At 46.7% G+C, this 25507-nt stretch overlaps 1 protein-coding gene across 6 annotated transcripts in view; it reads right to left on the bottom strand.

Annotated features, from left to right (window-relative positions):
- Nucleotides 1-25507, bottom strand: part of ACOX2 (acyl-CoA oxidase 2) — a 32955-nt gene that overhangs the window by 3787 nt on the left and 3661 nt on the right. For all 6 annotated transcript variants that reach the window (XM_038566003.1, XM_038566005.1, XM_038566004.1 and 3 more), the window contains 11 exons: nt 25318-25469; nt 24806-24913; nt 22934-23053; nt 22508-22623; nt 21600-21772; nt 18712-18874; nt 17263-17453; nt 15725-15904; nt 13768-13873; nt 8914-9131; nt 1729-1861 (listed from right to left, as the gene is read on the bottom strand). In XM_038566003.1, coding sequence (XP_038421931.1) covers nt 1729-1861; nt 8914-9131; nt 13768-13873; nt 15725-15904; nt 17263-17453; nt 18712-18874; nt 21600-21772; nt 22508-22623; nt 22934-23053; nt 24806-24913; nt 25318-25469 — 1660 coding nt within the window. The remainder of the gene's footprint in view (nt 1-1728; nt 1862-8913; nt 9132-13767; nt 13874-15724; nt 15905-17262; nt 17454-18711; nt 18875-21599; nt 21773-22507; nt 22624-22933; nt 23054-24805; nt 24914-25317; nt 25470-25507) is intronic.

Here is a 25507-nt window from a genome sequence, read left to right as displayed (position 1 = left end):
AGGAAGGAAGGAAGGAGAGAAAGAAAGAGAAAGAAAGAAAAAGAAAGAAAGAAAGAAAGAAAGAAAGAAAGAAAGAAAGAAAGAAAGAAAGAAAGAAAGAAAGAGAAAAGAGAAAGAAAGAAAGAAAGAAAGAAAAGCGAATGAGATGATGAGCATCAACATTTTACCAAATCTGTTGATGCTCTGGACCAGTCATGCTCCTCATTTACATAAGCTTGCCCTCATATAGTATGCAGATTAAATGCTTTTAAAATAAAGATTAGAAACAAAGTAAAAAAAAATGCACTATGTTCTTTAGTGATGATGAGGAATCAGAACTGGCATGTTTCCTTGTATTGCTAGTTGAGCAGGTTTGAGCTAGATATTTAGCATTTGCTGGCAGGGTCGGTTTTTCTCATGAGCAGCAAAGGGCATAGATTTATCCTTAGACCATAGGAGCTAATCTGGAGTAGGAGGACTGCTGTCGTTTCATGCCAGGATTTAAATATTAGAAAGTAGGGGGAATCTAATAGAAAAAGTAACACACCAGAAGTAGCTTAACTGTATTAAGCAGTAAATGTATCATACTTTCTTCAGGTAATTCTTTATATTTTCTTATCAAGTTAAAAGGATGCCTTCCTGGAGACGGGAAATGACCAAAATGGATTGGCCTTCTATCTGACAAGCATCTTGGAGGTGACCAGTTATAATTTTAGATAATCGTGTTAAATTACGCTGTGAGGTGTGACAGGATGCAAAATGTGAAGAGCAAGTCTAACACCATGCTAAGTGTGAATGAAAGCCTAAGAGTTGCCAATTTTATGAGGTGTTAAGACACTTTTCTGAAATTTGACCTAAGGGGTAAAAAAGTAAGCTTCGTTACCTGAATAACATTTGCACTACAGAGCTTAAAATAATCTGTTGCATATCTATAGATTATCTTTGTTTTGATCATCTGTATCAAATTTGCTATTAAATATTGGTTACCCAATTCTAAATATAGGGTTTATTTCTTTATTCCAGTTATTGTAGTCATTGACATTCATAACTTTTCCCGTTGAGGCTTATGGCAGAGTCTGGGACGCTGACCCTAAATCATTAGGATTTTATGAGTCCTCCCTTCTGTCAATGACGTAGAGTTCTGGTATTCTCTCTTAGGGACAGCTGGGGATCTTTTTGCCATAACCCTTGTAATAGACATTTATATGGCTTTCTTGGGCTGCTGATGGTCCTGCAACAGCCTTCTTTGTTCCTGGGATTGTGTTCCTTAGAGTGAAGAGGAAGGAGGCATCTCCAGCACAGAGAGTCTGATCTGATCCCCCACCCGAAGCTTCCTATCACCTCTGAATACCCATTTTTATCAACACAAAACTGAGAGGTAAAAGGCTGAAAACATGATGGTTCAATCACTGCAATGATTTATCTTCTTTGTTACTTAAAAGCTCGTTTGGCACTATGTGTGTATGCCCTTGGGTATGTCAAGCCATGATTTAGAGCTTGGACCTTCCTCTTAATTCCCTTTACCAAATTCTGAGCCGTGTCTTTTGCTGATTACAGTCTATACTCAGAGTTCCAATCCAGGCCACTCCTGGATTTTTTCATGTATTCTCAAAATCTTTTTAACAGACATGCTATGCCAAGTAATTTCCAACCTAATGGGGAATCAATTAAAATGAGAAAACATGGAGGTTGTATTCATGCTTGTTCTCTGCTCTCTTACATAATTCATAATGAGTTCTACTCAACTACCTGAGTATTGGTCGGTGACCTCTGAGCCCAGTGGAACAGACGTTCATAGACATTTCCATCATAACAGCCAAGTGCTGAATTTAAACAGTGATCCATGAAGTCAAAAGCATCAGTTAACAAGATGGCATCCTTCCTGCGAGAGAAAACAAGAGTTTGTGAGTATTTTAGATTGCTTTTATGAATCTGTTTAATCAGGGATGGTGAATAACAACACCTAATTAAGAGGTCACAACAACTCAGCTCGGTTGTTTTGAACAACTCAGCTTTAATTTTCTAAAAGTTTTAATTTTTGATCTGTTAGATATACAAGTAGAAGGAGTCCAGTAATCTTCAAGGCTTATTATTTAAAATCAGCACATCCTTGTCTCATCTGTGCTTCCCCCACCTCGGGCAATCAGTTTCAGTATTTCAGCTCGTATTTTGGTATTTACCTGAATGCCTCTAAATATCTTGTGTGGATTGCTACTTATTGGTTGTTCAGTTTTAGGTATTATCTGTCAACTCTCCATTACAAAAAGATAAGGATGTGTTTTTAGTTCCCTCTTGTCACCCTTGTATCATCCTGCCTCACCTCTGCTGCTTCTTGGTGTTCCTGCTCCCAGTATAGTTATAATTCTGGTCAGACTTATATTTGGTGCTTGCATTATTATGACTATATGTGTGTCTATAACTGTGACTTCGCATATCTTGCTCGTGGTTGAGCAGTGTCCCTACCACGTCTCTCCCATTAGAGTGATCTACCTCCTGGTCTGCTGTTTCTCACTGTAACTTTTGTCATCATCCGTAGCAATTTCAATACCTACATGAATGTTCCTCTAAAATGCGGCTTCTTGGTTCTTGGATCTTCTCTACTGACCTTGTTCTAGGGCTCCCTCTGTCACTTTCCACCAAGATGCCATCCCAGGACTCAGTTCTCCATATCTGCACCTTCTCCATGATGTGGGGCGTGTTCCTTTCACTGGCTCCTGCCCTTTTGGCTTACCCCCTCTAGAGTTCTGACTCCGATAATCTTTTTCTTTTCTTTTTCAAGCAACAAAATGTGTTTTCTTTTAGCCTATTGAATGAAATATTTAAAAAAAATTGTTCACAGGATGCCTGAGTGGCTTAGTGGTTGAGAGTCTGCTTTTGACTCAGGTCGTGATCCTGGGGTCCTGGGATCCAGTCCCATATCAGGCTCTCCTCCCTCTGCCTATGTCTCTGCCTCTCTTTCTGTGTCTCTCATGAATAAATAAATAAAATCTTAAATAACATAAAAATTGTTCACATGTTTCTTTAACTTTTTTTAGCAAGGGTATAAAACATAACATTGCAATTTTTTTTTATACTCTTCCCTAGTCCTCCTTTTACAAAGCAGTTGAGGTGACTGGGATACTGTAGCTTCCTATTTTAATCTTTTCTGGGTGACCCTTCATCATCACTGTGAGAGGATTTCCATTTAGGGCTGGTTATACTTCTTTGACCCTACCAGTACCTACCACTTAACTTAATGTCCCTCATCCTCCTGGTGGCCTCCCTTCCTTCCTTATTCAGCTGAAATTCTATGGTCTGTTATATTCACTCCCTCAGAAATATATTCAGCAGTTTTTCATCAACTCTGTGTCACCACCTTTGTAGCCATATGTGGCTGGGAAGTCAGTACTGACTGGTGTAATGGGAGTTCAGGTGGGCCCTTATCTGCTGGCTAGCAGTCATAAGACATTGCTCTCATTCCTTTACTCTTTCATTGCCTTAGATGATTATCTCACATCTCTCTTACTTACATGACTTTTTGTCCAATTTCACTGGTAAAATAGAAGGGGTAAGAGCACACCCACAAGTTCCCACCACTTTATTTATACATGCTTTCTCTGTTTTTGGTATAGGTACACTGTCCAGGCTCCCAGCTCATGCCAGCCCCTCCTCATCCCTTAGATGCCTTCTCCTCTTCCCTATTAGAGAACAACATACTAGAAATTTTCTTGCCTTTTCATTACAATATCAAAATCCCCTTCTCTACTGGATCATTTTCATATACAAACATGCTATCCTACCTCCCGTCCTTAAAACAAGATTTTGAGTCTGTTTTCCTCTCCATCATCTACTCCATATCTTGGCCCCCCTTTATGATAAAGCTCCTTAAAAGTGTTGTGCTTGTTTATGCTTTGATATTTCTTCTTTCCACCTGTTCTGCTGAACTAGATCCATTCAGGTTTTCACTTCCACTCCACTGAAATAGCTCTTGTCAAGGCTACTTCCTCTCATCAACCTTGGAGGGTCCCAAGACACAGTACTCAGGCCTCTTCTCTTCATATAGTCACTCCATGTGATATCCTTCTCATGGCTTTAAATACCAGTCATATGCTAATGACTTCCAAATTTATCTCTCCAGTCTCACTTACCTGCTTATTAACATCTTACTTGATTACTAATAGGCTCTTCAAACTTAATATGTTCAAAGCCAAACTCCACATCTTCTGCACCTTCTCCTGTGCATCCTGCCCAAACCTGGCATATATATAGGAAATGGCAACTCTGTCCTGGCCAAAAACTCGAGCTCCTCTCTGTCACTTACACCCCACACCTGTGATCTGTCAGCAAATCCTGTTCTACCTTCAAAATATATCCATACTTCAGCTACTTCCCATCACCTCCAGTATTCTCATCCAGTCTAACCTGATATCATCTTTCACTTGGATTATTGAGGTAGCCTCCTAGTTGGGCTCCCTGCTTTTTATTCATCTCCTTCCCCAGTCAGTTCTTAATATGGCAGCTGGAGTGATCCTTTAGAAAAATATATCAGATGAGTGAAATGGTGAAAACCTTCCCACTCTCACACAAACTAAAAGCCAAATTTTTAAGTCTTTCCAATGATCTCTACCTGTCTTCACCCCTGGCCCCAGCACACCCTTAACTCTCTGACCACTGCTCTCATTCACCTCAGTCATGCCACTCCAGCCTCTGTGGCCTCTTCTCTTTTCTCTGGGGGAGACGTGCCAAGCAAGCTCTGGCCTCCAACATTTGTACTTCTCTGCCTGGAATGTTCCTTTCCCAGCCAACCCCATGGCTCCTCTCATGTCCCCACCCCTTGAGATCTTTCCTCAGATACCACCCTCCCTGGGAGGCCTTCTCTGACTTATTTAAAACTACAGTCAGTGGAGGGTACAACTCTTGATCTTGGGCTTGTGAGTTTGGGCCCTGCATTCAGTGTAGAGATTACTTAAAAGTAAAATCTTTAAAAAATCAAAATGAAGGGATGCCTGGGTGGCTCAGTGGTTGAGCATCTGCCTTTGACTGAGGGTATGATCCCAGGGTCCGGAATCAAGTCCTGCATTGGGTTCCCTGTGAGGAGCCTGCTTCTCCCTCTGCCCATCTCTCTACCTATGTCTGTATGTCTCTCATGAATAAATAAAATCTTAAAAAAAAAATCAAATGAAATAAAACTACAGCCTGTCTCCCCACCCCACCCCCCGGATCCCCGCATTCCTAATCCTCTTCCCTGCTTTCCTTTTCTTCGTAGCATGTATTTACCATGTCGCACACTGTATGTTTGACTTTTCTGTGTGTGTTTGTCTCCTCTAGTCTTTAAGTATTTGTGGCCTTTTCGGTCTGAAACTCGTGTTCTTCATTAGCCTCCTGCTTCTTGAATTATTTTATCAATGGTTTGTTCCTTTCTATTTTTTCTATCTGCTCTTTCTAGACCTGTTTTTCAGATGATGGGCAGTTAGAATCAGTTTTCTTGCTATTTTTATCTTTTCTGCTAATTTTTATCTTTATGCTTTCTTTTCTGTGAGATTTTATGCAACTTTCTTTTCCAGTCCTTCCACCGAGCTTTTCATTTCCACTATCATTTTTGTTTCATAGGGCTCTCTCTCTCTTTTTTTTTTTTTTCTGAATATTACTTTTTAAGAAATGACATTCTTGTTTTGTGGTTTTGTGTATCTCCTCTTAACTCTTTGAGGGCATTACTGGTCTTTTTAAAAAGATTCCTTCTCCTGGAAGATTCTCTTGTGCCCTCAAAGTTGTTTCCTTCTTGCTTATTTGGTCTCTGTTTTAAGTCGGGGGCTTCCCTTGGGTGTCTAGTGATCCCCGAGTCTCTGATCATAGCTAAGAGTGGGGCATTACTTAGCTGATTAGAAGTCCAAGTGTGCTTGTCAATATGTGGGATTCACTATGGGGTGGGTGAGTTAGAGGGCTATGGTGTCAGTATCTTCAGTTTTGTCTCCTTTGGGCTGGTCACGTTCTTCAGAGAAGGAGCATACTATCATCTTTCTGTAGCATACTAGCCTGGCTGCCAGTTTTCTGGGAGCCAGGGAAAAGAGGGCTGAGGGAGGGGGCTTAGGTTAGCACCTGGCCTATAAACATTTATTCAGACCCCTGGTTTCTGTAGGGTAGCCTCACTGTCAACTATGCCTGATATTCCCTGGCCCACAGACCCTCTGTATACTCTTCTGCCAGGGTGGAGTCAAGGAGAATCTCAAAATTACTTTCAGAGGAGGAGGGGACCTGGGGGTTCAGCTCCTTCTGTTTCAGATGGAGCTGAACCCCCGTGGGTCTCAACTTTATCCCTATTGTCAGAGGTGCACAGTGCTGCTACTTTTTGGGGTTCTTTGGTATAACTTGTTTCTCACTTCTGGTTTATGATCCAGTTTTCTCTGGTCTACTACTGTTCATCTGCTTTCATATTTTCATGTTTCCTCCCCTGTTCTTTTTCTTTTTGTGGGTGTGTAGCTTTTTAAAAATTGTAATCCATGCTGTTTCAGGAGGGAACAAAAGTAAATACATATGTTCAATCTGTCATCTATACCTGTATGTCCTTCACTTGAGATTTTATGACCCCTTAAACAACTATAAACTGGGTCAGTTAGTTAACATTACACAGAAAGCTGGTTCTTAGTGTCACAGGGAATAGTGTGCCATCCTTCATTTGTTATCTCAGAAATTAGAGGGTGATACTAAGTAACCAAGGCAAGGAATTCTGACACAGAACTGTTACAAACATGGAGTCTGTTACATACCTAACTACCTCCCGTAATAAGGTTACTTAGGAAACATAAGGTGAGTAAATCAGTTTGTGGGTTAGATGGATACCTAAAACCTCACATAACAAATTTAATATTCCAGCTAATTTAATAAAACAATTACAGCAATGCATAAGTTGCCTGTTTGTGCCAGTGCTCTTGGTCTTGTCTTAACTTGTAAGTCTCTGGTGCCAAGGCAAGTGCTTAGAAATGCTGTTGCAGATGTTAAAAAATCATGCTTATGAGATGTTAGGGGTTATCTTTTGTGTTTAATCATCTCTGTCAGTCAGGCTAGAACCTTATTGTTTTCATGTGCTTTATTATTTTTTTTAAAGATTTTATTTATTTATTCATGAGAGACACAGAGAGAGAGGCAGAGACATAGGTAGGGGTAGAAGTAGGCTCCCTGCAAGGAGCCCAGTGCGGGACTTGATCCAAAACCCTGGGATCACACACTGAGCTGAAGGCAGACACTCAACCACTAAATCACCCGGGCATCCCTGTTTTCATGTACTTTAAAATGCAGAGCATTTCAGGGGTGCCTGGTGGTTCCATTGGTTAAATGCTCAACTCTTGATTTTGGCTCAGGTCATGATCTCAGGGTCCTGGGATGGAGCCCTGCATTGGCCTCCGTGCTCAGTGGGGAGTCTGCTTGAGATTCTCTCTCTCCCTCTTCCTCAGTTCCTCCTCCTGCTCATGAGCTCTCTCTCTCCCCCAAGTAAATAAATAAATGTTTAAAATGCCAAGCACTTCAGAATTAGACTTGGGTTTGAACTGTGCAATACTCAGCTCTGCTATTAATGGTTCCCACCACTGTATTCTCTATATAAGGGAAAGTTTAATACCTGAGGCATACTTGCATGAAATGTATTTTTGACAGTTTTTGATGATTTAATTAAACGTTTGCTGATTGCCAAATATCTGTTAGGTGCTGATAAGGAGTCATAAGTGGTAATGTTGCATATTGTTAGAAATAAACATAATTTTTTTTTAGAAATAAACATAATTTGATCTAGTTTTTTAAAAACTTTGTCACAAGTAGCTAATTTTTAAAATTTCAAATCTTTTGCCTTTTTTATTATCTTAGTGTTCTAGATAATGTGAACTATTAGAGGTTCTAGCGGAAAAGTCACACACACACACACACACACACACACAAACACAGACACAGTGTCACACCACCCCATATGAAGGAGTCATCCTGTTTTCTCAGAAAAGGTTAATCCTTAAGGTAGCCCATTGTATCTTATGGACAATGGTGACTGACCTGTTTTGTTTTAAGTTGTTTCTTCTAGTACGCTGTTCAGGCTGGGGCTTTGGTTTCGATGTTTTTAAAGTGATCATTTAGATTATATATATAACGTAACAGAATGAAAGCATTGCATTAGTATGTCATGACCCTAAACTGTACTGCATTATGTTGCATTTAAGAACTATTTGTATTATTGCTTTATGAATAAATGTGTGAATTACTGAGTTTAAAAGAAAATTTCATCTTGAAGCTGAGAAACTAAGTTTAGTCAATTTAGTAAGAGTTTGCCTAAGCACATTCAACAAAGACAAGGATACATTTGAAATAAACAATCCCCTCACCTTAACTTTAATACAGTGTAGAAGCATATGCTCTGGGGTCCAATAGGTCCCAGATTGCACCCAGCTCCTCCCCTGGCTAACTGAGAGACCTGAGCAAGTTCCTTACTCCCTTTAGCCTGAATTTCCTCCCCAGTAAAATGGGGCAATTAATAGTACTCATTTCAAAAAGCTAGAAGGATTAAATGAGATGATGTATGTGAAAGCTTTTGGCACAATGCCTGGCACACATAAGTGTTCCTTAAATAATTAGTTATGATTGAGACTCATTATTAGTACATATTATGAATACAGTAGTATGCTTCATTTAGATACTATTCCTATTTCCTTTACAATGTTGAAGAGTATTCAATTGAGATAATTTGTTTTTAGGTATTTTTATTTCTAATTGTTTTTTTATTTTATTTTTTCTTTCATGAATCCATAATACTTTATGTTGATGTAATCATGCTAGAGTATAAACCTCTCCAGGGTGGTTGCTACTTTTGCCAGACCTCATGTAGCAAGATTATGGAGCTGCAGTTTCAGAGTTTGAAGTAAACAAAGGACCTAGGGCTAGTCTCTGAAGATTACCATGCTTTGAGGGCCAGCCACTTACCGGATGAGGAGGAGCAGGTTCAGGTAGGCTGTTCTCACCGCATCTACTTGGGTCCCAGATAGGAAGCCATCGTGGAGAAAGTCACCCGAGTTTGTCAGGATACTGTGTAAAGCATAGAGATCACAGAGGCGTTTGAGCACCTGCTGAATTGCTGGTTCGTTTTCTAGTTTGTCCAGAGTTTCTGTAAAATTCTTCACACTGATATAGTAGCAATGTGCCTGAAAGACACAAAGATATGTTAGTTTCTGATTTCTGACTCCAGAAGTCCTCCTGGAAGCAGGGTAGGACTGCTGGAATAAGCTCACTGCGGCCAGGAGTGATCAGGAGGATCCTTTCCCAGGAGGCTGATCAGTGCCACCTTTTCTCTCAGCTCCCTGTGGGTCTGACTGAGCCTTTTTGACAGCATACCTGTGTGCGTATGTGTGTGTGTGCATGTGTGTGTGTGTGTGTGTCTGCATGCACGCATGTATACACATGCTCTTGATGGGGGCTTGTGGGCTCTGGGACTTGGCCCTGAGCTTCCTCATTTTGTTGGGGGGAAATTTCAAGGAGGTTTGAAAGTAGAAAGAATACAGGGGTATTGGAGGCTGGCATGGAGATGGTGGAGGACAGCACCACTTAAGAAAACAGCTATTTATTGTTTGCCATGCTCAGTGCCATGGTGTGTGCTTGTGTGTGTCTTGGGGTGAGAAATTAGAGGTTCAGTATGGACACAGAATTTTTCCCAGCTACTGAGGGTAAACTCTGCAAGGTAAGCAGGGCAGTTATTTGGCACATATCCAACAATCTGGCTTTGTCACTGGTTAAAACAAAACTTTCGGGCACCTAGCTGGCTCAGTCAGTGGAGCAAAGGACTGTCAATCTCGAGGTTATGAATTCAAGTCCCACAGTGGGCAAAGAGCTTACTTAAAATAAAATTATAAAACTTTTGGTACCACCTGGTAAGTGACCACTGCCCTCAACCCGGTAAGACCCCCCTGTCAGCCAGGATCCTTTCCTGGGACCCCCCCCCCACCCCTTACAGCTCTGCAAATAAAGGATGAATGCCTGACCCAGCAGGAGGCTTTCAGGCCTCTGCCTCCATTAGGCCTGAAGTCCTTTCTGTTTGGCCTGTGCCCCTGCCCTACTGGTTGTTGAATATTTTGAATATTCCCTTCTCCCCAAGACAAATGCACATATTGTTATCAGGTAAGGTATATGAATTCCATGGGAGGAGGGAGGAAAGAAGAGCACATAAAAACTCTTCTCAAAGGTTTATGTGCGTAAAGATTAGCTGGGCATCTTGTGAAAATGCAGATTTCCAGATAGCTTCCGAGTAATGTCTTAAGTAGCAAGGCTTAGACTGTCTTGAGGGTTCAGAGAAGTTTCAGCAGGGGGTTATTGCATGTACACGGGGCTGTACTTGCGGGAGGCTGCATCACTGGGGCAGAATGAGGTGATGACAGAACTGTGTAAGTTAGGGTGGGTGGGCACCGCGACCTAGGCCCCTGAAGGGCTGTGATTGACATGGTTGGTGAGGTGGGGAATAAAGGCAAAAGAAATGTAGATAAAATGAACTTTCTTTATAACTTACAACTCACTGACAAGTACTTGAGACTGAATATGACATTCCTCCTGGAACTCCTGTCTTAATATTAACGCCTTGCTAGAGGAAAAAACAGCCTTAGCTTGACAGTTAGCCGGGCCTCCAGGATCCTGTAAATATTCCTTCCTTAACATGTGAAAATCCTTTTGGAAACTTCATTGGCCTCTACCCCTCCCAATTTCAGTGTATGTGATCAATTGCTCCTGACAATCCCAGGGCTGCTCTTTCTATCCACTGGTCCTGTCCCCATGCTTTAATAAAACCACCTTCTTTTGCACAGAAAATGGCTCAATTTTTTCTTGACTGTTTGTTCCCGAAGCTCACATCAGTTGGGATTTCATTCTCTGGGGGTCCAAAGGCCACCAGAGTCTTTAACAGGGAATTGACCCCATCAGGTTTCTCACTTGGAAAGGATCTGCCTTTCCCATGGAGGCCTCACATGGGTGCTAACAACACTGCTTTGCCACCTGGACCTAGTGCGCTCACAGCCACACTCGGTTTGCAACATTTGGATATAGAAGAGGAACGAACAGATGTGCCCTGTTGCCTCCGCTGAGTCAGACAGCCCTTGGTGCTCAAACTGGACAGACCCTGCTTCCCTTTTCTAATCTGAGGGCCACATCCTTAAATTCTCAGGGCCTTGGGGTTGTGGAGTGGGGTGATAAAGAGCTGCCTGAGGGCCCCGGCCTCTGTGGCCTCTGGTGACAGTGAGTCAAACTTTGGCACCATGCTTTGAACACAATGCACTTTACTTCCTTTGTGTGTGTGTTGGTTTAAATATTGCCTTCTGCCTAATTTGGGTATAAGGGGTGGGATGTGTAGCATTTATATGCTAGGTGCATCTGTAAGTTTTACATGTATTAACTCATTTAATCTTCATAATAATCTAGAAGGTAGGTACTATTATTTGCTCCATTTTGCAGATGAGGAGACCGAGGCATTGACAGATTAAATTCCTTGCCCAAGGTCACATGGCTAGTAGGTGGTAGCAACGAAAAATTGTCCATATCCTTGTTAAGTGTCTGTCTTCACCACTGCCTTGCCTTGCCAAAGCCACCAGAGACTGAGGCTGGATTATAATGGGTACCAGCATTTCCTCTAGTGGTCCTAGGAACCAACCTCTCCTGGGCAGGGCCTCAGGTTACACAACCAGAGCTTATCAGAGCCTAAAGGTCCTTTTCATGCCCCTTTGTTATATGGACCAGAAAGTTACAGCCCAGGGAAGGAAGGACACTGGATGTCACATAGAGAGGCAGGTCATGCAGAGAGCAGGAAACATAACTTGGGCCACCACTCTGCACTGTTCTCCACTCCCCTTGTGTTGTTGTCACTCTCTACTTGCATATTTATGGTTTCTAGATGGGACATGGTGAGTGGTTAAGGTTTCTGTAGAGTATATGTTTTTTCCAAAGCATGAAGCTCAGAAACTGCAGATTTCTCTGCCCATTATGACTTTGGAGAGTCAGCTTGGGCACCATCTCTCCAGGAAGCCACTCTTCTTCAGCTTACAATGCCTGGGGAAGAAGGGACTTGCTCTTCTCCTCTAGGCTGGCTGAACTACCCACCCTCGATGCCCCTAGGACTTGGAGAATCACCTCTCTCCCTCATACACAGTGGCTGAGGTCATAGCTTGCATCTGTGAGGGAAAGGAAAGCAAAGCATCTTAACCATTTTCTACCTCTGGGACTTAATTCCTTTGAGTTCTATTTCCTCATCCGTAAAATGGAGGTTATGCTACTTTCCACCTCCAGGGTGGTATATATTAACTGAGGTAACCCTGGCATGCAGTGCCTGGTCCATTGGAAGGCAGGGCAGAGGTTTGGAAAATGGATGCCTAATGGGCAGCTGTGGTTCCTTTTGTTGTAGTCTGGTGAGAACACAGCCTTGGCTCACCCTCCTCTGGGTTGATAGGACATTTATTACAGCAGGGAGTCCCCCTGCGATGGACACAGCCCCGTGGATGGTGGCAGAGTTAAGACCAGTACCAGCTGATGTGTGGTAGAGACGGCGGGTCACCAGGTGGCGCTCATGCCCAGCCTGCACCGCGAGGGCTGCTACACTCCTTCAGGCTTTCCTACCATTTCCTGGGCCTGATGCCTGAGGGTCAAAGTGTTCACCTTGGTTTACAGTTCCAGCTGTAGGTAGGGCCAGAGCCCCAGCTCCCTAAGTGAGAGCTCAGGAGTTAACCTCTTTCCCACCCCATTACTCTTTAAAAGCAGTCGCTTTCTTCTACCCCCTTAATATGTCTGTGTCCACCCACGTTTCTCCCTGCCGTCTGCCAAGTTCTTGGACCACCCTCACTCAGCCCTTCTTGCCCAGACAGCTGCTGCCTGTTCCTAGTTGGCCTCCAGCCTCCAGTCCATTGCTCCCCAGGCAGCCTGTATGGTTCTTCTACAGTGAAACTCTGATCACCTCATTCCCCAGGTACAAAGTTTGCAAAGGCTTCCCATTGCAGTGAAAACAAACCAAACAGTCCACAGCGATGCAGAAGGTCCCAGGCCTTGCCCATCTTTCCCCCTCCCTTACCTGCCTTCCTTTTCTGGGTTCAGTCTTCCTCCTTTAACTCCTCCTTGGGAGGATTTGCATTTTCTCAAGCACCATGTCTTTGCTTGCCTCGCTTCCTTTTTCACCTGCTGTTCCCTTTGCCAGGAAACCTCCATTTCCCAAACCACAGCTTCTACCTGTTGCCTGGCTAATTTCAGCTCACTCTTGACGTCTTGGCTTGGATGCCACTTCTGGGAAGCCTTTCTGATCCTCATGCCAGGTAGCGATGTACCTCCCTGGGATCCTGTAGCCTGTTTCCCCATCCCAGTGCTGCCTTGATTGTACTGCCTATGGGCACCATCGAGCCCCCAGTACCCGGCCCAATGCTTGGTGTTGAGTGGGTGCTCAAATATTTGCTGACTGAATGTGAATTATGCAGAAACGCAAAACATAGTAGAAATTGAATCAGACATCTAAGGATTGCCTGTGGGGCTAAAGGGAGACTTGACCTGCTTTTCTATCTGGGAGGAAATATTTGAACAACCTCAAGCAAATCCAATAACACTGCCTCATTACATTTTTCCCTAAGAGCTGTCAGCAAGATTGCTTTGGAGTTAAGTCCTTTAATTAAAATACCCTGGACGAAAGCCTTGGAAGTGAAATGAGGGCAGCCACTGAGCAGGGCTGGGAATAATGGCAGAGCTCAGATTTTCTCAGCATGGTGGCCTGTGGGGGAAACAAAACAGGTCCCTTCCAGCTGGAGCTTTAGCTGGCGGGCAGCTCACCTTAGCAGCCTGGAGGTGTAGGACAGTGCTCTGGTTCCAGGCCTCATCCCAGTCAGCTCCGGATTGCATCAGAGTCTGTAAGTGATGCGCTGAGTCCTTTATGAGCCTGAAGGCCAAAGAAAAAGAAAGGTTCAACTTCCTGACTGAGTGGGAAAGAGACTGATGGAGTCTGGTCTCAGGCTGCCTGGGGAGCCTCACAAGTAGAAATACAGTAACTCCCGTTTATTGACAGTTTGTTTGTGTTGCAAAGCTAAATGTTTGCTCTACATTATCTCTTTAACCCTTCTAAGGGTAGGCATTCCCAATTTACAGAGGGGAAAACAGTCCCAGATTGGTTCACTAGCTGGTCCAGGGTCACACCACTAGTAAGGGTAAAGCCGTATTAACCTCTGAGCTGTAAAGCCTGAGGGCTCTAGGCCAGGCACTGAACCCCTTCCTAATGCAGACACCATCCTGATGCCAGTGTTTTCAGGCCACTCTGTTGACCGACTTCTGTGGCTGAGCAAGGACAATGGTTTTCCTGTAAAGGCTAGTGAAGCCAGTCAGTCACCCAGCCTGTAGGTTCTACCTAAGGGACCTTAAAAGGCTAGAAAAGAAAAGAAAACCAAACAAACTCTTGTCCTCCAAACCACTAAATTGGTCATTTGCCATTTACTTAACCTGTATTCTCTTACTTTTTTACTCCTGCCCATCCATCCACTCATAACCCATGAAATTGCTATGCAAAACAAACTGTTTATTAAGCAATATTTATTTTTTTCTTATCAGGGAGTTAGATAAGCAGATGTTATATTGAAATACAAGCAAAAATCAATATAATGGCATTTTACTTACCCTGAGCAGCCTTATTTGGCACGCCCCACCTCCCTCCAACTAAAATGTTAGTTCCAGGGACGCCTGAGTGGCTCAGTGGTTGAGCATCTGCCTTCGGCTCAGAGCATGATCCTGGAGTCCCAGGATCGAGTCCCACATCAGGCTCCCTGCATGGAGCCTGCGTCTCCCTCTGCCTGTGTCTCTGCCTCTCTCTATGTATCTCTGTGTGTGTCTCTCACGAATAAATAAATAAAATATTTTTTAAAAAACAAAATGTTCCATGAGGCTTGGGCTTTTTATGACTTGTTTACCGATAGATCCACTGTGCCTAGAACAGTGCCTGGTGCACTGTGGACACTTAGTACTTGTGAAATAAATACATGAATGTCCAAAGTTGGTTGTGATCTTGAAATAATTATTAACCAGTCCTTAGACCACAGGTTGGGCTATAAGACCTCTTATTATATACTGAAAATATTTCTTCTGGGCTGTTTTGGTGCTTTAGTTGAGGGTGGGGGTGGTTTCAGAAAGTTTATTTCTTAGGTCCTTCAATCTCTCTTTCCTGTGATGGTGTCTCTGTTTGGTCAGGACTTCTTTTTATTTGCAGCCCCTTGGCACATTTGAACATGTCTGACACCTCCTGCCGGTATTTGTTGAATGACAGAGTGAATGAGTCCTTGGTCTTGTCTGTGTTCCCTGGAGCCCACTAGACCCTGGAAATAAACTAATCCTACCCCTGGATGTAGTCATCTTTTTAAAAATTATTTTTAGTTTGTGGGATATTTTAAATACAGTATTGGTATTTACATTATTTATTTTTCGATATTTACATAGATACATTTATACAAGTGGGCATATTCTTTGGATTGCAAATTACAGTAGGAACCTAAAGATGTAAAAAAGTTCCTTGTACTGGCCAGAGTGGTGATGTCCTTCTACTAGTTTGACCAGGATGGGGAAGTGATGGGGGCTGATGGATGTGACTTCCCCTTCTCTGCCCATGGTGGCAGGAACTGAGAGCACTGAGGTTGGGGAAGAGGGTGCCTTTTAGAGGAGTACTCACAAATGCTCACCCAGCCCATCCCAAAGGCCCCAGCATGGGAAGTAGCCTGCCCCCAGGTGGAATGGCCAGTTTCTTGCTCACCTGGCTGCTACGTGTGCCCAGGCCGCGGTATAGAGTTTTGCATGGAGGAAGTCAGCTGCTTTCTGGGCTGGGCACCTGGCCTGGTAAGGTGTAGTCAGGTATGCAGTGGACTTGGGGAGAAACATCTGCGATGTGGAGCCTAGGGACCCATGAACTTGCAAGTAGTGTTTCACCAGAAACCTGGGGGTGGGGATAGAAGCAGGTAAGCAGTGGGGAGCCCTGTGGGATAGCCCAACACCCCTATTGCCCAGAAACATGCACTCTCATGCTCCCTACGGGAGAACCAGGGCCATGCAGGCTCTTGCCTGGTCCTGCCTGATGGTTATCGTCACTCCTGAGCACCCCCAGAGCCCTCCTGCTGTGAGCCCCTCAGGAAAGTGCACCCAGAGGCTGTTGATTCTTCCTCAGGGAAAGGAGGCCAGAGCCACAGAGCTGGACAGACACTCAGATCCTGAACATCAACCCTTTCGGTATCTGAACAAACAGAGTCTTTTCTTCTGCTTAGGATCCTGTGATTTGGGGATTCATGCTGAATTGTACAGTGACAGCAGAAATTAAATTTTCTTACTTGAGGAAGGATAGGTGTAAGAATGCTAACAGGAGTGGAGAGTGACAGGTGACCCTTGACTTCTTTCCTGCGATGACCCAGTGGTTATAGGCTGTGGTCTCAGCCAAGTCTGGATTCCCAAGCAGTTCTGCTGGGACCTCTGTGACACTTGTACGCATTATTTCACCTCCCTTGACCTCAGTTTCTCCATCTCTAGATGGGGATAACAATACTCACCTGATTGAAAACTGAGACAATATTTGTACTCTGTGGGGCACAGAGTATCTAATACACAGTACTGTATCCCTCTTCTCATTTGAAAAAGCCTATAACCCTTTATGAATGTGAAAGGCCTTGTCAGGCGGAGCCCCCACAGACAGAAAAGAATGAACAGAAGCTGCCAGTTGTGGGGAAGTCAACCCCAAGACCCTTCCTGCCCCTCAGGAGCCTCCATGGGCAGGCCCTGTGCTAAGCCCAGGGACAGGCGGTGAGCAAGGCCCTCGGGAACTCTGGCTCACGAAGAGACACCCGGATTGTACTGGGTAGAAGGGCCGCTGCAACTCCAGATGGCATGTTCAGGGCTGGCATCTAAGCAGCGACCCGAGGGACTAGAGGAGCCAGAGCCGCTGACAGCAGGCCCAGCAGGCTGGGGCAGGGTTTTCAGGGAGGGGTCCTGGAGGGAAGCGAGCGTGAAGCCCGTGATGGGAAAGAGGAACTGAGTCCAGCTGGGGGAAGGGAGAGCATGATGGGAAGGGAGGTGGGGTAGGGGGCAGGCCAGGTGCAGTGTAGCCTTTTCCCACGGGCTGTGGGGAGCCACTGAAGGAGAGAAGCGGCTGGAGCAAGGGAGAGCCACACTCTTGTTCGGCCTGCGAGAGGCTCTGGGTGGCCTAGAGACACACCATGTGTGTTGGGCCATGTCTACAGGGTGCTGCCCAGGGCCTGCTCCTGCCGTGGGCATCGGGCGTCGCTTCAACCCATGCAGGGGCCTTACCTGGCCGTCTGGAGGTAGAGCACAGTGTTCTCACCCTCGTAGGTGCAGGAGGCTGTCACTCTGCTGACCAGGGAGGGCAGGCCGCTCAGCTTCGAGTAGCCATGGCCACCGCAGGCTCGACGGCACAACTCAGTCCCCTGGAGGCACAGGTCTGACACCATGGCCTTGATTCCTGCGCTCAGTGCGTGAAGCTGCAAGAACAGGGGGCAGGGCGAGTAAGAGGTCCTTCCAGTAACAACCACACTTCTTGCTCATTGAGCACAACCCTGTTGAGGGAAGAATTATTTTCTCAGCTTGAGCCTTTATGAATGAGAAGGCTGAGACTCAGAGATGTGATGTGACTTGCCCAAGGTCATACGATGAGGCAATGTAGCTAGCTGTAAGGGCAGTGAAAACAAAGAACTGTCCAGGCCAGTGTCTCCAGGTGCTTCCTGGGTTGGGCTCACCATCATTTAGGGTTTTGCTGGCAAGTGGAGTTTTTGGAGGGCCGGCCTGTCCATCATCAATCCACTGGCCCGGGTTGTAGGAGAGGCTGCCAGCAGACCCGATTTGAGTTCTTGGTTCTTGAAAGCCCTAATCTATCTTTCAGACTTTTAAAGTCCTTGGGAAGGGATCCCTGGGTGGCGCAGTGGTTTGGCGCCTGCCTTTGGCCCAGGGCACGATCCTGGAGACCCAGGATCAAATCCCACATCGGGCTCCCGGTGCATGGAGCCTGCTTCTCCCTCTGCCTGTGTCTCTGCCTCTCTTTCTCTCTGTAACTATCATAAATAAATAAAAATTAAAAAAAAAAAAAGTCCTTGGGAAGAAGGTCATGTTCTCTAATCTCTGTGTGCTTCACTTTCCTAATCTGTAAAATGGGAAGGGTTAATGAAGCAAGGCTTATAAAGCATAGGGTCTGATGGATTAATCTTAGTGTGTACCTAAGTCTATAGTCTTTCATCTGAGACCCTTGGGGTCGGATGTGTCTTGGAATCAATAGTTTTTGAATTTTAGAAAGCTAAAGCAGGGCATTTATGGTAGATTATATATAACACCCAGAAGAGTCTGGGGCAACTTTAGTGATCAAACTCATTAGTATTTCTGCTGTAAAATGGATACACATCCAGCGGGATAAATCATATCAATTCAGGTCATACTGTGTGACCAATCGTGTTCTCAGCAACTACAATTTTTTAGGGCTTTTTAGGTTTCAAATACACACCTGGGATTGTGCTCCCATGTTCTGTGTATTATGTGTGATTATTCCCTCTAACATTTTGGGGGCTTTCTGGAGGCCAGATGTGGGTGGACGGGGTCGGGTTGCAGTTCCCTGTGGGTGCCCTGGGATATTGGGAGGCTGGGGGGAGGGAGTATAAGGAGCCCATGGAAACAGGGCTGAGGCTACTTCCCCATGGGCAGAACAATCTCAGCCATTGTCCCAGCCTCTGCCTCCCAGCAGACAGCGGTTACCTCAGGCAGGTGGCTGAAGTCTCTGTTCAGAATGGCACTGTAGGAACTGTGGAAGAATTTCAAGAGGTTGCTTGCCAGGAAGTGGAACGCGTAGACTGTGGCCAACTGAGGAAGGAGTTTGTGCTGTTGTGTCTGATAGTCCAGGATTTTTACCTCTGGGCCGCTGAGGGGAAGAAAAGCAGAAGGTTTAGAAGACGGCTACATGCCACCTCCACCTTCCCGTATCCTCAGTGCCGTAAAAGACTTAAAAACTGATGGCTTTTTACAACTCACTGAAAAACCTGACCCGAGCTGACATGAGGTTAGTAATACTTTTACAATTCCATCTAACATGAATACCCACACATTTCTCTGTAGAAATATTGACACGTTTGCTTACGGGTGCTGTTCCTTATGGGGGAAGTTTAGAAAATTATAGCGTAGGTACCATTATTAACCTGCCCAAACCTGGAAAGTACTGAATTCCAACACATATGGTCCCAAGGATTTCAAGTGAGGGGTTGTGGTTTGTACCCGGGATGATTTGAAATGTGACCTTTACTGTCCAGATGCACATAGTATATGCTGGGAGGTACATCGATTCTAATCTCAGTAACTCTGAGATGTAAATTTGGGGGAAATCGCAAGGCCGGGACTGCATCTGCCTTGTCTGTTGCTGTGTCTGCAGTGCCTAAGACTGTGTCCAGCATGAAGGAGACCAGAGTAACTATTTGTGGATTAAAACAAAGCATGAATGGGGCACCTGGGTGGCTCATTCGGTTAAATGTCTACCTTCAGCTTGAGTGGTGATCTCAGTGTCCTGGGATCGAGCCCCATGTCAGGCTCCCTGCTCAGTGAGGAGTCTGCTCCTTCCTCTCCCTCTGCCCCTTTCCCTCCTCCTGCTCTCGCTCAAATAAATAAATAAAATCTTAAAAAGAAAAAAGCATGAATGTGAGAAGTCTCGTATGGCTGTTGGAGGATTCTTAGGTCAGCAGCCCCTCATTTGGACACTTAAAAAACATTATTTATTTATTTATTTATTAGGGAGAGTGGGGAGGGCAGAGGGAGAGAGAGAGAGAGAGAGAGAGAGAGACTCTCAAGCAGACCCACTGAGTGTGGAGCCAGACATGGGGCTCAGTCCCACGACCCTGAGATCATGACCCGAGCCAAGACTGAGAGTTGGATGCTTAACTACCCAGGTGCCTCAGACACGGACTATTAGAACCATCCTGAGGACACTTTAAGTCAGAAAACTAGACTCTGGATGGGACTTCAGTGGCAGCACCTTTTTCCTCGCACTCTTGTCCTCCAGAGAAGACTCCCTCAGTCTGGGAATGCAAAGCCCAGGCCAGTCACAGGTGCCCTGGGCTTGCCAGAAGAAAGGGCCCTGGGCTACAGGCCTGGTACGCTTTGTTGCATTTCACTCTCCACGCTGTCCTGAAAGAGTGCTCCTCTCACACCTATGTTGTAGGTGAGGACGCTGAGGGACAAGGAGGTGGGCGTGACTCACCTAAGGTCACGGCTTAGGCAAGTGGCCCAGCCGTGTATCACCCAGGTCTGTCTGACATCTGACCCTAGTCCATTCTGCATTAGAATGGATCCTTGATCCTGGATCCTGGATCCTTGAGCCCATGGCATGAAACATCACCAGATTCTTAGACCAGAAGTTCTCTCACTCTTCACATTACAGGTGAGGAAAATGAGGCCCAGAGCAGGCAAAGGACTTGCCCAGGGTCACTTAGCAGAGTTGGGATAAGAACTGCCAGGTTGAGGGCACTTGGGTGTCTCAGTGGTTGAGTGTCTGCCTTTGGCTCAGTTGGTGATCATGAGGTCCTGAGATCAAGTCCCACATCAGGCTCCCTGTGGGGAGCCTGCTTTTTCCTCTATATCTCTGCCTCTCTCTCTGGTCTCTCATGAATATATAAATAAAATCTTAAAAAAAAAAAAAAAAAAAAAAGAACTTCCAGGCTGAAGCCCATCCCTCAACAATACAAGTTCAGTCAACTATGACTGTACCCTCTCTTTCCATGCTGCCAGTATATCACCATTTGCTCAGCCCCACGCTGCCACATCCAGAGTCCCCATTTGGGACATATTCTAAAAAATTATTTGCTGTTTACCTAAAATTAAAATTTAACTGGCAGCCGTGTGTGTCTTTACACAGGCATGCACATGCATGGGGACACATAACACATATTTAAAAACAGAGTCCAGGAGCACCTGGCTGGTTCAATTGGAGGAACATGCAGAACTTGGTCTCAGGGTTATGAGTTCAAGTCCCACATTGGGTCTTAAACTTGGGTTAAATAAATATTTAAACAATTACCACAGAGTGTACAGTCAGCTTGTCAGTCCCGCAGGACAGAGGGAGCATTAGCTGGGCACAGTCACATACAACGAAACAGATCCAGACTTGGACATACCACAGGTGGATGGTGACAGCACAGCCAGATAGGACCAGCTTCAGTCATATACCATCTGATGTGACAGCTGGGCTCTCTCAGACACGATTACTCACACTCTGACAGAACAAGCTCAGAAGCTACTAAGTCACCCACAGCCTGTCAACCAGATGACAACCCAGACACAAGCCAGTCACAGCCGTCCAGAGCCTAGTGAGACTTGGACAGACTGAGTCATATCTGATGCTACAAGGTCAAAGACATATGATCACACAGAAACCCAATAGGGACAGACCCCTACCAACACAGGCTGGGCAGCCGATCAGCTGGGGTTAGAGGGAGCTGGATAGAGACCCTGCAGACAAGGCCAGACGGACGGGGTCTGGGCAAAAATTGTGCATATGTCATGAGGGTAATGTGAACTCTGGCAGAGGGGTGGATCGGGGGGCAGGCACCATGGGATGGAAAGGTAGCCCTGTCTGTGGTCAGCCTGTGGGTGTCCCTTGCCTGGGCCGGAGGCTGGACTGGTGGCGGATGACCGAGTAGCGGATGGCGATGACACAGGCCTTCTGCAGCATGGGTATGATCTCACCCAAAAGCAGGTCCACTCGCATCACCACCATCGATAAGTAGTTGATCTGCAATGATCCGACCTTGAGGTAGGTGCCGTCTGGCAAGACCTGGTGGACCAAACACAGGCTGGGTCTGAGCCAAGGCACCCAAGCCTGTCCTACACCCACAGTGTGGACTCCCATACGCTACAGGCACAGTCCTCAGATCGCTCACCTGGAGCAGAGAGCGGACCGCCAGCCAGAGACGCTGCTTGTGAAACACACCTGTGCTTTGTGCTAAATAGTCACTGCCTCAAGTGCCTTGCTTCGCAGCTCCTCTCCTGGGACACCTAAGACCTCCCCCAAATCCACAGGTAAAGGCAGTGCCTTGCTTCGCAGCTCCTCTCCTGGGACACCTAAGACCTCCCCCAAATCCACAGGTAAAGGCAATGCCTGGCATGATGGGGACCTCCAGAACTTCCTCCAGCACTCGACTAGTGTCTGCTCAGTGATTGGTTGTCTAAGCCTCACTGTAGGTAAAAATGCATGTCACTCTCAGCCCTTCCTTCTTTCTCACGTTGCTTTGTCACCTACTCCATGACAGCTCTACTACCCCGTGAAGCTCTGAGCATTTACTCGGGAGAACTCTGAGGCTCAGAGCGGTCAAGTGACTTGCCCAAGATCACACAGCTCCTAAACCGGGGCTTTACCCAGATCTGTGGGATACCAGAGCCTCTCTGCGGTTGGGGTGGGGTGCCCCAAACTCTGCTCTACAAAGGAGGACCCAGAGCCAGCTGCAGTCTGCACAGGGCCACTGTCCCCTCTCCAGGCAGTGGAGGCTTGCAGCCGCCCCAGGACTCCTACCTGTGCAAAGCGACTCAGCATGTTCTCTCTAGGGATCCGCACATGGTCCAGTCGCAGGAAGCCATGGTCTATGTGGTGAAAGCCCATCTTGGGCCCGATGTCTCCAACAGTGACTCCTAGAAGGAGATGGAGATGGAAACATCTGTCCACCAAGTACTTTCTATACCATTCACACATGTCCCGGCTCCCCTGAGCCTCACAGCAGCCAGTCACGTGGGGTTAATCACACCTGTTTTGCAATTGACTGAGCTGAGGTTGAATGTTGCTCAAGTTCACCCAGCCAGTTAGCACAGGTCTGTCCAACTGGACTCCTCCCTACCCAAGGGCGACATGTCCCTGCTTCTCCTATCACCTCAGCGGCCTCAGGATAGGGAGGCCTGGTAGTGTCTCTTCCTGGCAGTGGGCCTGGGAGCCACATGGGCTTACCTGGCAGTGGGGTGTGGTCCTGGAGGCTCCGGATGGGCACAATAAAGGCGTGCATGCCCTGTCGGGCTCCTGAGCAGATCAGCTGGGCCTGGACCAAGGCATGGGTGGCGGACCGTCCCACTGAAGGCAGAGAGATGAGAGGCTCAGCATGATCTCTGGTGTAGGAGGCCCTGGTGTATGGAGCAGACAGGCTAACTCTCCCCATCAGGAACCTGGATGTGGGTCCAGTCTGTAATGGGTTAGGAGGACCAGTGTGGTGGCACGGGGAAGGGCACGGCACCCTGTGAAGCCAGGATGGAGTTTATTTGATTTGCCTCAAGTGGTGCAAGCCAGAGGAGGATGCATGCGAGCCTGAAAGGTACGGGCTTATTTTCCAGGGGGAGCTTGCACAGGGCAGAGAGGGCAAGCCAGAGGGAGCACTGTGGGCTTGAGGGCTGGGTTGGCTTGGTGGAGCCAGGCAGAGGAAAGAGGTAGCATCCAGGGCAACAAAGTGATGCTTTTTCAGCATACCCCTTGATTCACACGGCCTTGACTCATCCTTGGAAATGACTGCAACAGCCCTGAGAGCTTTAATATGAGTGTCTGGCTCTAGAATGCACTGGGGCGGAGGGCTTTATGGACAGCCATTTGGTGGCTGGAGGTGCAGGGGGTTCTGTCTAAATGTCAGATGTGTGGAGCAAATGCCCCAAGATACACAGGCATGAGGTAGGGAGGCTCAAGGAGGCTGCTGGAGATCCATGGTGAGGAAACTGGCCCCTGATGATGGGAAAAGGTGTGCACTGCTGCCTCCCATCCCAGGGGCCTCAAAGAGTCACTGATCCCAGGGAGGGCGAACTGCTCCCAAAGAGCCAAACAAGCAGTGTTGTGCAAAAGGCACTGTGAAATGAGCAAGTCTTTTTTTTTCCCCCCCCGTTCTCAAAAACATAAATGAATCACTCTACCATCCACCTAATAATAACAAATACAGATAATTACCATTTATCTAAACCCAGGTGGCGACGGTCCCTGTGCTGATGCTTCCCAGTTCTTGCAGGGCGGGTATGATGAGCCCCATTTTCCAGATCAGGAAACGGAGGTTCAGAGAGGCAAGTGAGGCACTCAAGGTCACCAGCCCGGAGGGGACGGAGCTGGCATTTCAAGCGGCCCGATTGGAAAGGCTGGTTTCTTTTTTCATCCATTCCCTCCCTCTCCTCTCTCACTGCTCTCTTGCCCCTCCATTATTTCTCTGACTTCTCTCTCTTTCTCTTGCTGCTTAGTTGTGCTCCTCGCATTCATTGGACTTTCTCCCCCATGGAAGCATTCATCAAATGGGTCCTGAAGCACCACAGACGTGCCCTCAGAGGTGTGTTGTCACAACCCCAGGAAGAGGAGCTCAGCAGGATGCCCCCCACCCCCCCAAAATCAGGCAAATATCACTGAGCCTGGGGGAAGCCTGGTGTGGTCGCCACCTGGTGGCTACAGGGGCATTGTGGCGCCTGTGGCCAGCTTGGGCGGAGCCTTCCTGGATGTCCGGAGCAAGGGCTGTGTGTGATCTGGGCACTGCGTGACCCATTGGCAAGTTGAATCATTAACTCGGGAGGTGAGAGTGCCTGGGACTGGACTGTGTGTATGTGGTGTGTGTGTGCACGCGCATGTCTGTGCGGGGGAAGGTTGGGTCAGCTTCCTCAGCGACTTCAAAGTTGGGGCTCTGAGCCACTCACTGATGAAATTTTTCACATCCCCCCTGTTGACAGAGTGATTCACTCAAGGTCACCAGCCTAGAACGGGGAATCAATCTGAGATCCGTTGGACCTCGGAGCCAGTGCTACTCTGCTGTCCAACTTTGTTCTCCTTGGGGACCGGGTGGGGCTAGGAGAACGGATGGATACTCACGGTCCCCAGGCCACCATTTGGTGGCCGTCATCGTGGGGCTGTGCACCACAAACTCCTGGGTGGCTGCATCATAGGTGGCTTCAGTCTCCAGGCCCTGAAGATATGTCCCTGGGAATCAAGGAGAGGAGTTAGTTAGACAGGGGGTCAGGACAGGGATCTCACCTGGGGAGCAGCGTCCTGGTGGGCCGGGAACTGCCAGGTACCAGCCCAGTCTGGAGTCGGAGCTCGCAGCTATACTCACAGGCATTTCCAGGATTTCACCCGTGGGCTGTGCCCACATGGCCAGCCCGTGACAAGGGATGCCTGCTGTCATTTCCAGAAGGGACAACTTGCCCCACACGCTGGCTCATAGCTGGCTCATACGGGCGGTGTTTGTATCAATTAGAAAAAGGAACCCCCGCCTTCGAGACCCTTCACTGCCACCTGCTGGAACATTTGCATTGAAATACACAGTCTCTGACGCTCCGGAACTGTGCACCACCTGAACTCTGCAGGCAGAAGCCCTGGCTCACCGTGGCCCAGTTCTGTCTGGGCATATGTTGCGATGATCTGGAAATCGTTGCAGAGTGGGGCCCATTTGGCAATCTGCTCCTCTGAGCCCAGGCTCTTGAGGGATTTCAGGAACACCATGTGTATACTGAAGGCCAGGTCTCCAGAAAGGGTTCTGTGGGGGAGAGACCCGGTGGTTGAGTAGCCCACCGA

This window comes from Canis lupus, chromosome 20 (genome assembly GCF_011100685.1).
Source record: "Canis lupus familiaris isolate Mischka breed German Shepherd chromosome 20, alternate assembly UU_Cfam_GSD_1.0, whole genome shotgun sequence".
Taxonomy (NCBI): domain Eukaryota; kingdom Metazoa; phylum Chordata; class Mammalia; order Carnivora; family Canidae; genus Canis; species Canis lupus.
The sequence above is the reverse complement of the archived record's forward strand: the minus strand, read 5'-3'. Positions and strand labels throughout refer to the sequence as shown.